The 16,323-nt window shown below is 43.7% G+C and overlaps 1 protein-coding gene across 2 annotated transcripts in view; it reads right to left on the bottom strand.

The window, feature by feature from the left end:
- The window catches only part of LOC127411012 (sprouty-related, EVH1 domain-containing protein 1-like), a 66,023-nt gene extending 59,242 nt beyond the window's left edge, over positions 1-6,781 (bottom strand). The window contains exon 1 of one of the 2 annotated variants that reach the window (XM_051646321.1): positions 6,233-6,781. In XM_051646321.1, the coding sequence (XP_051502281.1) occupies positions 6,233-6,261 (29 nt within the window). In that variant the 5' untranslated portion in view covers positions 6,262-6,781. Of the gene's footprint in view, positions 1-1,815; positions 1,955-6,232 lie in introns of those variants that run through there. The other variant, XM_051646320.1, reaches the window with a different exon arrangement.
- Between the last annotated feature and the right edge of the window lie 9,542 nt (positions 6,782-16,323).

The following is a 16,323-nucleotide window of genomic DNA, read 5'->3' as shown; positions in this document are numbered from 1 at the left end:
CAATTATGAATGACATACAAATCACGTACTGTACATGACATATTTTACATTTAAAACGGCAAATTTCACCAAATGGTGAATAGTTTGCACCCTTGGAAATTAATGTTTGTGGGTACAACATTTCAATCATAAAACAGAGGTCAAATATTGCATGTTTAGTTACATACTGACATCTAACATGACACAAACACTCTTAACCTGAACTGCTTGATGATGTGCGGCGCTGGACTAATCCTATAATTAGCTCCTTAAATTTAAGTCAGACAATCTGTTTTTCTGTTAACTGTTTGATGAAGTTGTTTACCTGCTATAATGCTTGGATATGTTTTCTGGTAGGGTTGTTGAAGCTTATATTGTCATACTCATGAATAGAACAATACCTGCGTGTTAATCGATCGTGATGTATTGTCGGGTGAAGTTACTGTAACATGTTCACTAATATTCATGACTTGTGAGTATTTTATAAAATTGCTGCAGTTTCCAGGTTCCCTAATGCCAAGTTTACACTACACGATTTTAGGCCCGATTTTCACTCGCCGACAGTATTGTGGAGATCGCAAACAAAAGCCTGAAATCATAGGCAAATCAGAGCTCGCTCCCGTGAGCGACGAATGCAATGTATGAATTATCAAAGACGCGATCTGAGAGAATCGCCGACGCATCGCCGTTGTCAGTGAGATATCTAGAATGTTAAATATCTGGACCTGTCTGCGATTCCAAATCGGGCAATGTGAAATGTGTTTTGACTGAATACAACTGCTGCATTGACCTACAGCCAATGAGAGAGCAAGAAATTTTAAGCGATTAAAAACATACACATCATATTCTGAAATGCATAACATATGATCATGCATTTGTTTTTGTATCTCGTATCACTTCTCACGTGTACTCTGTTGTGAAATGTAATTTGGAGTCCAGGCAGAGTCGTCTGGGATTCGTCAATAGTGAAATGTTTTGTAATGTGTTCACCCGTCGCCAATTGCTCGTGTAATTTGAAAACCCTACGACTTCCATGACAAGACAGACAGTTGTGTAATATGAACGGTACTACAATCCGACGTCTTTGAAAGTCGTGTAGTGTGTAGGAGGCATAAGTGTTTGCCGCTGTTTTCTCATTTCTTTTGCCCCAATCTGACAGCTCAAAATACAAATCATTTTTGAAGGATTACCATAGTGAATCAGGGTTAGGTAAGGACATTGTTTTGAACACTTGATTTTTTGTTGTACTCAATCAGATAGCATTTTTTAATTTTGAATAAAAAAAAAGTCTTCAGAAGTGCAGCTTTAAGCATCTTTTTTACCAGAGCAGACAAAGCAGGCCGGTGATTCTGCCATGACTCGACTGACACTGCCGTGAAACCAGACTTCAATTGTGCTGCTCAAACATGCAGTTTAAATGAGAAGCATATTTAGCGCTTATGAACATGACTCAATCACTGATATATTGTTTTCCGTTAAATAATGATTGAATTATATTTTCCCTTCAAAGCTCCTTAGAACTAAACCATTAGCACACAAAAAACAAAAAAACTAAAATCTCAAAGTGCACCTTTAATGGGCATTTTTAATGGTAATTTTGTCCATATTTCAGCACTTGTTGTTTCAGTAATAACATCCTCAGTAATCAGTTTAACATCCATTCATCCACTGCAGACAAAGACTCATAACACATAGTTCCTCTGTACACACAACACAAGAACAGACTCAATCCTTCCTGTTTTCAAGCACTTCAGAGTTTGTGTTTATGATCCTCACAGGACAGAACACAGCTGCACACATCAAGACATATTCAACCACAAACAGAACCAAGCTCACCTCACACTCACAGATGGATGATTCCTTCTTTTGTCATTTCCACAAGAAGTTTTTAGTGGTTGCATGCCTGATAAAAGTATCGGTTACACTGAAGTTTGCAATGACAGCAAGCAACTAAAAACCATGAGAAAGCTTCCAAATCACGAGACATGATATTATAGAGCTTCCACGTTTGTTCAACTCTGTAAATACTTTCAGGAAGTGAGATGAACATGAGAAGTCACATCACACACAGAACATTACCGATCCTGCAGGAGATTTATCTGTAACGGTGCCAGTGTGAGAGAGTTTTTGAGCAGCTGTCACTAAATACACATCTTATGTTCACTGATCATGTACTTGTGATGAATTCTGTCACAATACTGTAGAGAAGCTTTGTGAAACGCTCATGGTAGTATCGGAAGCATCAAATAGACTGTGTTTTTGCACCATATTCTTAATTCACAGGGCTGGCTATTGATACAGATTTTCCAGTTCAATTATATTTTTATTCATTCGAGCATATTTCAGCCCATTTTTCTCTAAGCTCATTTTGTTCATTAGAAAGGGACCCTTCTAACTTGGTACATTATGAAAATATTAATTTTATTTAAAACAAAATGTAACATTCGTTTGGTCTCATTTAAGTTTTATATATAAAATGTATACAAACAAATTTCCTATAAGACATCAATAAATATGATTTCTTGAAATGGCAGATTACAGAGCTGTTGAAATGAACGCGTTAACACGTGTGATTCATTTAAAATGTTTAACGAGTTCATTTCTCTTAATTGTGATTAACACATTCACCGATTGGACATTTCATTCAGCTGGGTGAGAGTACTGAACACTGGTTGGAATGGACCATTTCAAAGACTATATTTATTGGTTTAAGAAAGTCATGTCTTTGATCCTTGAACATTTCCTGCTAGTTCTCAAACTAATTCAAAACAGCAACAGGCACTTACTGACTTTAACATGATTATCGTTACTAACTTTAACACGATTGTCATAAAATGTCATTATTAAAATGTGGATGGATGAGAAATTCAAGTGTTTAGATCTCCGAAAATACAACCATAAATGGATGCATGAACTGCTTCAATGAAGCGAGACAGCTGGATACGTGCAGTACTAACAACTGTAGAACAAGTCTGAATTTTTATATAACATTTTTATAGCAACTAATTGTTAGTTTGAGAGGAAGAGCTATAAAAGTGACTATCGGTGATCACTCATATTTTAATGAATGAATCATTTACATTTAGTCATTTAGCAGACGCTTTTATGAAAAATGACTTACAAATGAGGAACATAACAAGCAATTTGTCAACAATATCTGCAGTATCAAACTGCAAAGTTGTCGGAGTAGCTGAAGAAGTATAGCAGAAGAAAAGTATTTTTATAATTGAAAAAGAAATCCTTACCTTGTGCTTGAAGTGGGCGGTACTCAGCGGTACACAGAACCTGCACTTCTCTAATTTACTCTACAGAGTACCGGCAGTTTGTCCTGCGTACCACCACTTCTCAGAGTCTCCCGGTACAATGTAAGGTCTTTATTAAATGTAAGTCAGTGATTCGATGTGGCCCGCCAATCACTTTTATTTGACCCTGCAAGTGATTTGAATAAAATCGTGGTAAACATCCGAACCCTCTCTGAGCTTGTTAGTTCAGTGTGTGAGGTCATGTTTGTTCTTCAGCCAGATCTTAAGAACGAATTTATGGCCAGACCTTGAAAATGTTATTTAAATACCTCTTTAAATGTAATGAAATACTATTTTAATGTAAATAACACATATTATTAACAGTTTTGTTTTTCACATTAACATGTTAGTTACAATAAAAGTGTTTAGTTAGTTTAACACTAACAAGGAGAGTTTTCTTCCACTTCAAGCACTGAATAGGAGCAATCTAATATTCCCGATCTCTCCGCTGAGGAAATCAGCGTGAATATCTAAACCATGACACTCCGGAGGTACCCCCCCCCCCCCCCAAAACAAGCAAGTACAACCCCTCTAATATTTATGCCATGATCAATGGAAACATGTAAATTCTTCATACTGTAAACCCCACCCCCACCAATGTTCAAGCCAAATCTACACCCTTAATTACAGATCATTACAGACCTTGTTGAGGCTAATGTTAAATTAAATCAAACCAGCAACTAGGCTACAACAATTGTGCATGTGTGTGTGTGTGTGTGTGTGTGTGTGTTTAGGGGTAGGGTTAGGGTTAGGGGATAGAATCTATAGTTCATACAGTATAAAAATCATTATGCCTATGGAGAGTCCTCATAATGATAGCTAAACCAACATGTGTGTGTGTGTGTGTGAGTGTGTGTGTGTGTGAATGTGTGTATGGACACATGATTCTTCATGAATGGAGGCGGGTCACGTGATGAGCGCAGCGCTGTCTCGCGCTGTCAACAAGAGGCGCTTACAACGCAAACATTCACACAAATATCGCTCATTACTTTAAACAGCGACACATCGAGCGTTTTCCAGCTCAAGTGTTGCTCTTTATTCCGGAGCGCTGCGAATGTTTCTGTGATTTTTATGAATGAGGCTCATGACGATTGAGAAAAACATGGCGTTGCGCTTCCTGCTGCGAGTCTGCGGCTGCGTGTCAAACCGCGCGCACACAGATAGTCAGCACGTCTCGTCTATATAGTCAGCTCACTGGGGTTTGAGACACAGCCTGACCCTGCGCTAATGGGATCAAACTAAATAACATGACACAGCGATATCCCTCCGTTCAGCCCAAATATATCAAATATATACAACATTAACATGTATATGAAGAGCTGAGCAGCGACAGCGCCTGTAAATGTCTTTACTACATATCAGTTACATAACACCAACATTTAGATCATAATATTTATTTCCTAAGTGACAAAATCATTATTTTCATTTGAGTAATCATAGTCTACAGCACTGCTGATCGACAGCTTGTCAGTACACAATGTCATATCATATAGGATCACGGCAAATAATGTATTATTACATGGTAATAAATGGGTTTGTGTCGTGTTTGTAGTGTTGATAAATGATTTATATATGATCAGACCTCTAGCTGCAGATAGAGCCTTTATGACCAGACCGATTCTGAGATACAGCAACATAGATCAGACATTATAGGATATATCTGATCAGACATATTCAGCTGCAGTTACTGACGATCAGAAATCTGTAACTGCAGATATAACATATAATATCTGATCAGAACAGTACAGGTGTGTGTGTGTGTGTCTGTGTGTGTGTGAGTGTGTGTGTGTGTGTGTGTGTGTGTCTGTGTGTGTGTGAGTGAGTGTGTGTGTGTGTGTGTGTGTGTCTGTGTGTGTGTGTGTGTGTGTGTGTGGAGTGTGTGTGTATGTGTGTGAGTGAGTGTGTGTGTATGTGTGTGTGTGTGTGTGTGTGAGTGTGTGTGTGTGTGTGAGTGAGTGTGTGTGTGAGTGAGTGTGTGTGTGTGTGTGTGTGTATGTGTGTGAGTGAGTGTGTGTGTATGTGTGTGTGTGTGTGAGAGTGAGTGTGTGTGTGTGTCTGTGTGTGTGTGTGTCTGTGTGTGCGTGTGTGTGTCTGTGTGTGTGAGTGTGTGTATGTGCGTGTGTATGTGTGTGTATGTGTTTGTTTTTATATATAAGTGTGTGTGTATGAGTGTGAGTGTGTGTGTGTGTGTGAGTGAGTGTGTGTGTATATGTGTATAAGTGTTTGTGTTTATATATAAGTGTGTCTGTGTGTGTGAGTGTGAGTGTATGAGTGTGAGTGTGTGTGTGTGAGTGTGTGTGTATAAGTGTTTGTGTTTATATATAAGTGTGTCTGTGTGTGTGAGTGTATGAGTGTGAGTGTGTATATGTGTGTGAGTGTGTGTGTATAAGTGTTTGTTTTTATATATAAGTGTGTGTGTGGAGTGTGTGTATGTGTGTGTATGTGTGTATAAGTGTTTGTTTTATATATAAGTGTGTCTGTGTGTGTGAGTGAGTGTGTGTGTGTGTGTGTGTGTGAGACAGAGTGTGTGTTGTGTGTGAGTATGTGTTTGTGTGTGTGTGAGACAGAGAGTGTTGTGTGTGTGTGTGTGTGTTGTGTGTGTGAGTGTTTGTGTATGTGTGAGATGGAAAGTGTTATGAGTGTTTGTGTGAGTGTTTGTGTGTGTGTGTGTGTGTGTCTGTTTGTGTGTGTATGTGTGTGTGTATGTGTGAGTCTGTCTGTTTGTGTGTGTGTGTGTATGTGTGTATATGTGTGTGTATAAGTGTATGTGTGAGAGAGAGTTTGTGTGTGAGTGTGAGAGAGAGAGAGAGAGAGAGAGAGAGAGAGAGTGTGTGTGTGTGTGTGTGTGTGTGAGAGAGAGAGAGAGAGAGAGAGAGAGAGAGAGAGAGTGTGAGTGTGTGTGTGTGTGTGTGTGTGTGTGTGTGTGTGTGTGTGTGTGTGTGTGCACTCACTCGCTGTTTGGATTTGATTCTTCGCTCATTTTCTTCTCACGGGGATCCACATCCTGGCAATAACATGGAGCTCGCGCTCACGTCGGGGAAATAATGCGCAAATATCTCCATTTTCACCATCAAATCACCGTGAAAGCTCGTTATTGACACAAACCCCTCCGATCCGCAGTCGAGCATGCCGCACGAGAGCCCAAAACACTGACGGGTGCATGAAACCAATGAAAACAATACTTAAATCGATCTGACCAATAAATCACATCCAGCGGGGAAATCACCGGCATCTTCCTCATCCTGATGTGAAAACAATCCCGAAATCCCAGAAACAGCGAGTTTGGAAAATCCACATGAACCGATCAAGCGACTCCCTTCATAGATTACTTAATACGGCACACTTGCAGCATTAAACTCAACGCCTCGATTATTTACACTTCCTCAATACACTCACAGAGACTGGAGGCGAAGAGAAATCCTGGATTCGAATGAATATGCAACAGGAATATGCCAAAGAACGGGAATTCTTCAAGGGAAGTTTGAGGGATCTGTTTTAAGCGAACTCCATTTTCTTGCAGGCGATTCACAGCGGAAAACTGGGTGGAAGACCGGATAACTGGAGAAATCCCTCCGCCACACACACTCACACACACACACGCACCAACACACACACACTCACACACACACACACACAAACAGACACACATACACACTCTCTCACACACACACACACACACACACACACACAAACAGACACACATACACACTCACACACACACACACAAACAGACACACATACACACTCACACACACAAACAGACAGACAGACACACACACACACACACACACTCACATACACACACACACACACAAACAGACACATATACACACTCACACACACAAACAGACAGACACATACACACACACACTCACATTCACACACACAGACAGACAGACACACACACACACACACAAACAGACACACACACACACATTCACACACACAAACAGACAGACACACACTCACTCACACACACACACTCACTCACATTCACACACACAGACAGACAGACACACACACACACACAAACAGACAGACACACACTCACACACACATACACACACAAACAGACAGACACACACTCACACACACAAACAGACAGATACACACACACACAAACAGACAGACATACACACACAAACACATACATACACACACAAACAGACAGACACACTCTCACACACACAAACAGATAGACACACTCACACACACAAACAGACAGACACACACACAACAGACAGACACACACTCACACAAACAGACAGACACACACACACTCACACAAACAGACAGACACACACACACTCACACACACACACAAACAGACAGACACACACACTCACACACATACACACTCACATACACGCACAAACAGACAGACTTACACACACACAAACACTCACAACACACTTTCCGTCTCACACATACACAAACATTCACACACACTAACACACACACAACACACTCTGTGTCTCACACACACACTCACACACACAAACACACATACACATTTACACACACACACACACACAAACAGACACACACGCTCACACACACAAAGAAAAAGACACACACAAACAGACACAAACACACACGTACACACACAAACAGACAGACTTACACACACACATACAAACACTCACATTAACACACACTCACACACAACACTCTGTGTCTCACACACACACTCACACACACAAACACACACACATACACACTCACACACACACACAAACAAACAGACACACACATATACACACACACAAACAGACACACACACACAAACAGAAAGACACACACAAACAGACACACGCAGACATGCAGAGACAAACAGACAAACACACACATACACACACAAACATACACACAAACCCACACAAACAAACAAACACACTCACACTCACACATTATATCCTATTCAAGGATATAACGCTGAAAGGTCAGTGCTCTCTATGCCCACAAACACTTGCGGTGTACATGGTTCCATTTGACCGGAGGTCGTTTGAACAGAGGTATAAAATTCTCGCAGTGTCTCATTACGGACGACAGCAGAGTAGGTGCATTAATATAGAACAGTGATTAAAACTGACTGGAACTACCTGTGCATTAAACTGTTTTAATGCATGCATTCCAGCCAATCAGAATCAAGTATTCAAACAGACTGTAGAGCCGAGGAGGGCGGGGCCGGGCTGGAATGAGACACACCCGGTCCCCAATCAGCCTGATGGGGTGCGCGAGGGATAAAGGCAGCCGGGGACGACAGTTCGAGAGAGAGAGAGTTGCAGGCAGCTGTACTGTGTGGTTTTGGTTGTGTGTTTTGTTTAAATTGTTTATTAAATTATTATTTATATTATTAAGCCGGTTCTCGCCTCCTCCTTTCCACTGAACCCCCTTACACTGGTGCCGAAACCCGGGAGGGAGGAGGGATTCCCGTCGCAGAGTCCTCGACACTCCCGTCCACCCAGGGGAGCGCCGCTGCCATCCGACGGGGGATGGCGTAGCCCGACCACCCGGACGCGGGGAACAGCCGCCGTCCGCGAGGCGAGTGGGGACGGGACTCCCCGACCACCTGGAGCGTGGGAGCCGCTGCCGGGGGCGGAGGAGTGCCCTGCCGTCCCCCGGGAACACGGAGGGGTCGAGAGAAGACTGCCGTCCGCGGGGGGAGGAGGGAAGCGACTCCCCGACCACCTGGAGTGTTAGGGCCGCTGCCAGGGGCGGAGAAGTGTCTCTACGGGACGCCGGGAACGCGGAGGGGCGTTCTGTCCGCTGGGGGTCGGAGGTCTGACTCCGGTCCGCCCGGGGAGGAGCGGCTGCAGTCCGCCTGAGAGGGTGGAGTAGTGATCGAGGACCACGCGACGGCGCATCAGAGAACCGGTGAGTTTCTTTTTCTCTCTCTCCTCTCTCTCTCTCTGTCGCTCCGTGTTGGCCTTTCCCTCACCATTTTGTTTTGTTGTTTTTCCCCTCCTGTCTCCTCCCAGGTCGAGGAAGGTGGGGATGACCTGCCGGCAGTCGAGGCGTAAGGCACGCCCCCCCCGGAGAGGAAGGGTGGGGGATGTACGTCATGAGAGCTGAGGAGGGCGGGGCCGGGCTGGAATGAGACACACCCATTCCCCAATCAGCCTGATGGTGCGCGCGAGGGATAAAGGCGGCCGGGGACGACAGTTCGAGAGAGAGAGAGAATTGCAGGCAGCTGTACTGTGTGGTTTTGGTTGTGTGTTTTGTTTGAATTGTTTATTAAATTATTATTTATATTATTAAGCCGGTTCTCGCCTCCTCCTTTCCACTGAACCCCCTTACACAGACCATGGGATAATGTAACTTTAATCATTAATTAACAAAATTCAAAAAATATTTGAACTGCTTGAGTGAGAAACAGACCACGTGTCAAGCACGTGGAAGTGAGTGAAAAAGTTTCTCTCATAATCATGCTAAGTAGACTGCTGATGTCAAGATTTATAGTGAATTAGAACCTACATTTGATTACGTTTCTCTCACAAACTGATCGGATCCCTTCAGAAGACATGGATTAAAATACTGGAGTTGTATGCATTACCTTTATGACGCTTTCATGTGCTTGTTGGACTCCATTGACTTTAGATTGTATGGACATAAACACCTAATATCTCTGTCAAAACATCTTTGATGAGAGAATTATCATTTAAGGGTGAACTATCCCTTTAACATAATAATAATATGGAGTCTAAGACAAATACGTCTCATATAATGATTTGAGCATTTTAAAATGAAAATGGATAATATAAAGACTATGTAAGAGTTTAATGCTATTAAGTTTCTCAGAATAGAAAGAGCATGATTTTTGCTTGGTTGTTATAGTAAAAGTATGTTGTGTAAGAACTTTCTTTTTTGTTTCTCTGGATATGATAGCACCACCAAAGTGTGCCCCCCATAATTTATATCTAATCATAATTAAAACCCTTAAACTTTATTATGATCTTTGATCTGATACCTTAGATGTGGGTTTTGTTTTTACATAGGTATACAGGAACAGTATTGTTCATGATGTCTGCTGTTCTCAGAATCTCTCTAGAACTTACCTTTGTGCATCTCTATATGCTGCTGAACCAACTCACTTGTTAAATTCGATGTTTGTCATTCATTGTCAACACAGGGTGCTTCATTTTGGCCATTATTGGGGCACTTACTGTCTATAAGAAGAAAAAATAACTTGTGAAATTAACATTGAAATGTGTAATTTTTGTGGCACTAGCATCACAAAAACGAAACTGCAAAATTAATCACAGTTTTCAAATCACAGATCCAAAAAACTACACGTGCCTTCCATTGGTTGTATAGACAGCTTTGCACCTCCCAAACCCAAACTCACTTCATTGATCAATGTTGCTGTGTCAGACTGGATGGGCCACTAAAACAAACTGAACAATGTTTTGAAAGTGCCACAGTGTTATATTTTTAAGCTTAAACTGGCATATGAAAAATAATTTTAACATGGAAAAAATGAATCACAAGGTATTTTAAGGCAACATGTTCGATTTGCTCAGTTCAAATCGATAAAGACTCACGGAGAAGTTTTTCTTAGTTCTTCACTCAGAGCTAGAAAGAAAGTCAAAACAGTCGAGCAATGGAATCCTGTATTGAACATTCTGGGGAGGCATTTTGAGGACCATTTAAATATGAAATGCACAAGGCTACGTCCACCAATGTGACATTAAAATGTGTTCAATGTAAATGACTTCATGCCTAATTCTATGAGTAGAGTTCACACGCGATCAGTAAAAGAAGCTGTTTTAACTACTCGATGATGATTTAAAGTAATATACAGTATATATACAGTAAATAATGCATAATTTGTCATGTTTACATTCTGCATTCATGGAACTAATGCTAACACGCTATACAGTATGTGATGGGAATAATATGCATTAATTGCCATCTTATGCTATTGTATTTTGTAGACTTAATCTAAGTAAAAAAAATCACACGACATGGTCTTGAATATGTCTCTACACAAATGATCATACAGATGTAGGTAAATGTGCACCAGCTCTGCAACTTTGCAGAAATTAACCAGAAGAAATTAACAAGAAAAAAGAAGATGGAGTTCCAGGTCACACCCACCAATGACATGGACTAAAGACAGCATATCAACCAGGTCTCATATAATGCACGTTACTATAACTACATTTTTGCAAACTGACTGTAACAGATGTTCATATTTGGATCAAAAGGTGGAAACAGGACACTGCGATTCCAACACAGGAATGTGTTTAATTCAACTCAAAAACTCTGTTAGCTTTACAGCACAACACTACAGCTTCATATGCACACAAAGTCAAGGTGCTTCAATAACAGAACAATGGCAGCGGCCAACACACATACAGCTTCTCAGCTGGATTCTCTCTCTGACTCTTTCGGTGGACTGGGCTGACTTTTATTTCCCCCGACTCTCACTGTGAACATGGAAATGGTAATTAGTCACAATTCATCTCAGGTGGATGTCCATACCGCTTTCTCCCCAGATGGGCGCTCGACCACGCCCTCACCTCCACATACCCCCACCGCCCGACTCAGGCTGGGGGAACCGTCCGGACTGCCCACTCACCCCCCCTTTTCTGAAGAGGAAGGCATGGTCCGAAAACAGGGTGAATGCTCGTCCCAACAAATAGTAGTGGAGAGTGAGGACTGCCCACTAGATTGCCAAACACTCCTTGGTGCTGTACTTAGTCTCTCTCATTGTGAGCTTTCGACTAATGTACAGCACCGGGCGCTCCTCCCCTCCACCACTTGGGACAAAACAGCACCCAGCCCCCTGTCCGATGCATCTGTCTGTAAAACAAAAGGGAGAGAGAAATCAGGAGAATGCAGAAGCGGCCTGCCACAAAGTGCAGCTTTTACCTGCGTGAAAGCTTGTTGGCATGACTCTGTCCACTGGACTGGGTCTGGGGCTCCCTTTTTAGTGAGATCAGTCAGTGGGCTGCTGACATCCTTAAAATTAGGCACAAACCTTCGATAGTAGCTGGCCAGCCCCAGAAACTGTCTCACCTCCTTTTTGGTCTTGGGTCTTGGGCAGGTCGCGATCACTGCAGTTTTTTCAATTTGGGGTCGCACCTGCCCGTGACCCAAGTGGAACCCCAGATACCGTACCTCCACCCCCCCAATTGCGCACTTCTTCAGGTTTGCTGTGAGCCCCACTTGTCGCAGCGACCTCAGAACTACCCCCAGATGCTACATATGCTGCTGCCAATCATTACTGTAAATAATGATATCATCCAAATAAGCAGCAGCATACGCAACGTGCGGTCTGAGGACTCGGTCCATAAGATGCTGAAATGTAGCCGGGACCCCAAACAAATGAAATGGAAGGGTCACAAACTGGTGTAATCCAAACGGTGTGGAGAAGGCCTTTTTTACACAGGACATCGGCATTAAGGGGATCTGCCAATATCTCTTTGTCAAATCCAGTGTCAAATAAAAGCGAGCCGAGCCTAACCGATCGAGCAGTTTGTCAATACGAGGCATTGGATAAGCATCAAATTTCAACTCCGCATTGACCTTTCTATAATCCACACAGAACCAGACCGAGCCATCACTCTTAGGCACCAGAATCACCGGGCTGGCCCAATCGCTGTGGGATACTTCTATTACGCCCATATCGAGCATGGCCTTTAATTATTCCCTTACTACTTGTTTCTTGTGTTCAGGTAAGTGGCAGGGACGACTACATACCACTACCTCTGGGATTGTCTCGATGTGGTGTTTTATGAGATTAGTGTGGCCGGGGAGAGGCGAGAACACGTCAGAGAAATTATTTTGCAACCTGGCAACAGGTGGTCTCCGCAAGGGACCGGGGTGAACTGATTGGCTTTCAGACTCACCTCCGGACCGAGCTCCTCCCTATCCAGAACTACCATCGCAAAGGATATGGGAACCGCCTCTCTCCGTGGTTTTAGTAGGTTGAGGTGGTACATTTGATGAGCCCCGCCTCTATCTGTATGCACTACCTCATGATCGACTTCCCCAACTCGCCGTGTGACCTCAAAGGGCCCTTGCCACTTTGCCAGTAATTTCAAGCTCGATGTGGGCAGTAATACAAGTACTTTATCTCCCTGTGCAAACTCCCGTAGCCGAGCTTCCCTGCTATACAGCTGGGACTGATGTTCTTGAGCCTGTAGCAAATTTTCCTATGATAGACGCCCCAGTGTGTGGAGTTTTTCTCTCAGGTCAAGAACGTATTAAATGTCATTTTTGCTCTGTGAAGTTCCCTCCTCCCAGTTTTCCTTCATGACATCTAACACGCCACGGGGCTTATGCCCATATAACAATTCAAACAGGGGCAACCCTGTGGAGGCTTGCGGGACCTCTCACACTGCAAATAACAGAGGTTTGAGCCACTTATTCCAATTCCAAGCATCTTCATGCACAAACTTACGAATCATATTTTGTAAGGTCTTAGTAAATCGTTTGACCATGCCGTCCATCTGTGGATGGTACACGCTTGTCCGAATAGATTTAATACCCAATAATTCGTACAGCTTGCGTAATGTACATGACATGAAAGTAGTGCCCTGGTCAATGAGGATTTCTCCCCACTTGGGAGATTATTCTGAAGAGTGCCTCCGCAACACTATGTGCTGAGATGTTGCAAAGAGGCACTGCTTCCGGGTATCACGTTGCATAGTCCACCAGAACCAACACAAAGTGATGCCTGGATGCTGACTATTCTAATTGCCTGACGACATCCATGCCAACTCTGTCAAAGGGAACCTCGATCAACGGAAAAGGGCACAATGGTGCTTTTGGAGTGGCCGGCAGATTCACCAGCTGACATTCGCGGCATGTCGCACACCACCGGCTAACATCCCCACAAATGCCCGGCCAATAGAAATGGGCCATGAGACGGCTTAGTGTTTTCCACTGTCCCAGTTGACCTGCCATTGGACTATGATGAGCCCGCCTGGAACAACATTTCCCGACGGCTCCTTGGTACTACCAACTGGGTTCTATCTTCCTTTTTCTGAGTGTTCCGCGTCACTTGATAAAACCGATCATTTATAATTGAAAAATATGAGTGCAATGCGCGGCTGAAGGCATTGACCACCAATTAATTTCACTTGGTCAAACGTGTGCCTAAGAGTCTTGCTCCAGAGGAAAATCCCCAGCAGGAATTCCCCTAAGGGCTGGGGAAGCCGAGGCTTCCCCCTCCCTTACGCTATCCTGACGCGGAGCTGACGTAGACGGCCACGGCTCCACCTCCCCTGTCAGTGTATTGCACACCCCAGACTGTACTTCTGTATTACAGGACCCATCCACACACAACCCATTTAACAAGTTGGGAAAAGCTGGCCAATTAGTACCCAAAATTAGTGGATCGGAGATGTAACTCAATGTTATGCTTTTGACCCCAAAATAAAATAATGATGATCACTGCAGGATAATCGTAAATATCTTCATGCACACACCTCACCTTCACTCAGTTATTTGTATCCAATGCCCCATTTTGAACCAAACATTGATTAATGGAGGTTTGGTTACAACCTGAATCCACCAAGGCTTGGTATGTACCCCCCCAATACTCACGGGTATTTGGTACGTCCCTGGCCTGTGGAGTGTCGGGGACCCGGATCAACGTCTCCACCTCCATCACCGGGCACTGTTCGCGGACATGTCCCAGCTCCCCGCAACTCCAACAGACCGACCCAAACCTCACTCCCACACCAGTGGCAGCAGCTTCCCCCACCTGAGAGGAAGAATTGGTAGAGCCAGGGGAGAGAGAGACAGGAGGGTTAGTACACCCCTGAGGCCGGGGCACTGGTCTCGGGGGATTGTTCCACCATTTCCAGGGGAACAGGATAGGTCGGAAAGAAGGAGGGGAGGGGGTGGGGGAGGGGGAGGGACCACAGAGAGAGAGAGAGAGCGGGCACACTGGCACCCGGGTATGCCACTAAATGGTCCTCCGCCAGCTGGACTGCTTCATCCAGCGATGCCTATCGATGGCACTGGACCCACTCCACAGTTCCTTTCGGTAGTTTGGAGACAAATTGTTCCAGTACCATGAGATCGATGACACCCCGACATCCCTGGGCTCCTCGGCCAGAACCCACAACTGGCAGGCGTCATGGAGCTGTTGAGCGAAGGCAAATGGGTGGCCGACTTTGCTCAGCGCCAGGGATCGAAACCGCTGGCGATGCTCTTCGGGACTGTGGCTGACCAACTGCAGGATGACTTTTTTCAGCTCAGGGTACCTCAGGAGGTTGTCGACCGGGAGTTGTTGGGCAGCGAGTTGGCCCTCCCTGGTCAGCAGCAGTAGGAGGTGGACTGCCCATTGTGCTCATGGCCATTCCAGAGCTTGGGCCATGCAATTATTTTATTTTGGGGGACATCACCTGATTTTAGGGTTCCCCCACCCCCAAATCCCAATTTACCCCCTGTTGGTGAGTATTTTAAGATTCTTAGATTCAAATAAGTCGCAGTATATTGTACCATATGTTGTGATTAATTGATTACATTTGCTGCTGATGACAGATTTTTTTATGGTCAAAAGAAGAGGAAGTTGTCTATGGTCAAATGGAAATCCCCAAACACCAGTCTGAACTCCACACACACACACACACACACACACGCACACACACACGCACACACACACACACACGCGCTGTCCTCACAACATCTGCGTCTAGGTTTAGTTCATCCTGCACTTCCTGAAATGCACTTCTCAAGTCCCACTTTATGTGATGTTCTTGGTTTTGGTTTGGTCTAGTTCTCTCTTCTGGAGCTGGACAGTAATATCATAAGACCTCACTGTCATGTTTTGTCCAGAGCAGATATTAATGAGCCAATAGAACAGCTGCATTTATCAAAGAGGTGGAGTTACCTGAACTGAATATACATGTCATTGACCACAGAGCAATAGTTTGGACTCTGATGCATTTTAGAATAATGCAGGAATTTAATTGTTCACACCTGTTGTGTAGTCAGACTCAAGGCTCTGGGTGTGCAGGAACTGAAGCAATCTAGAGTAACATATACCGTTAACTATTGCATTAAATGTCTTTTCAGGCAC

The sequence above is a fragment of the Myxocyprinus asiaticus genome, chromosome 20 (assembly GCF_019703515.2).
Source record: "Myxocyprinus asiaticus isolate MX2 ecotype Aquarium Trade chromosome 20, UBuf_Myxa_2, whole genome shotgun sequence".
In the NCBI taxonomy this organism is placed as follows: domain Eukaryota; kingdom Metazoa; phylum Chordata; class Actinopteri; order Cypriniformes; family Catostomidae; genus Myxocyprinus; species Myxocyprinus asiaticus.
The sequence above is the reverse complement of the archived record's forward strand: the minus strand, read 5'-3'. Positions and strand labels throughout refer to the sequence as shown.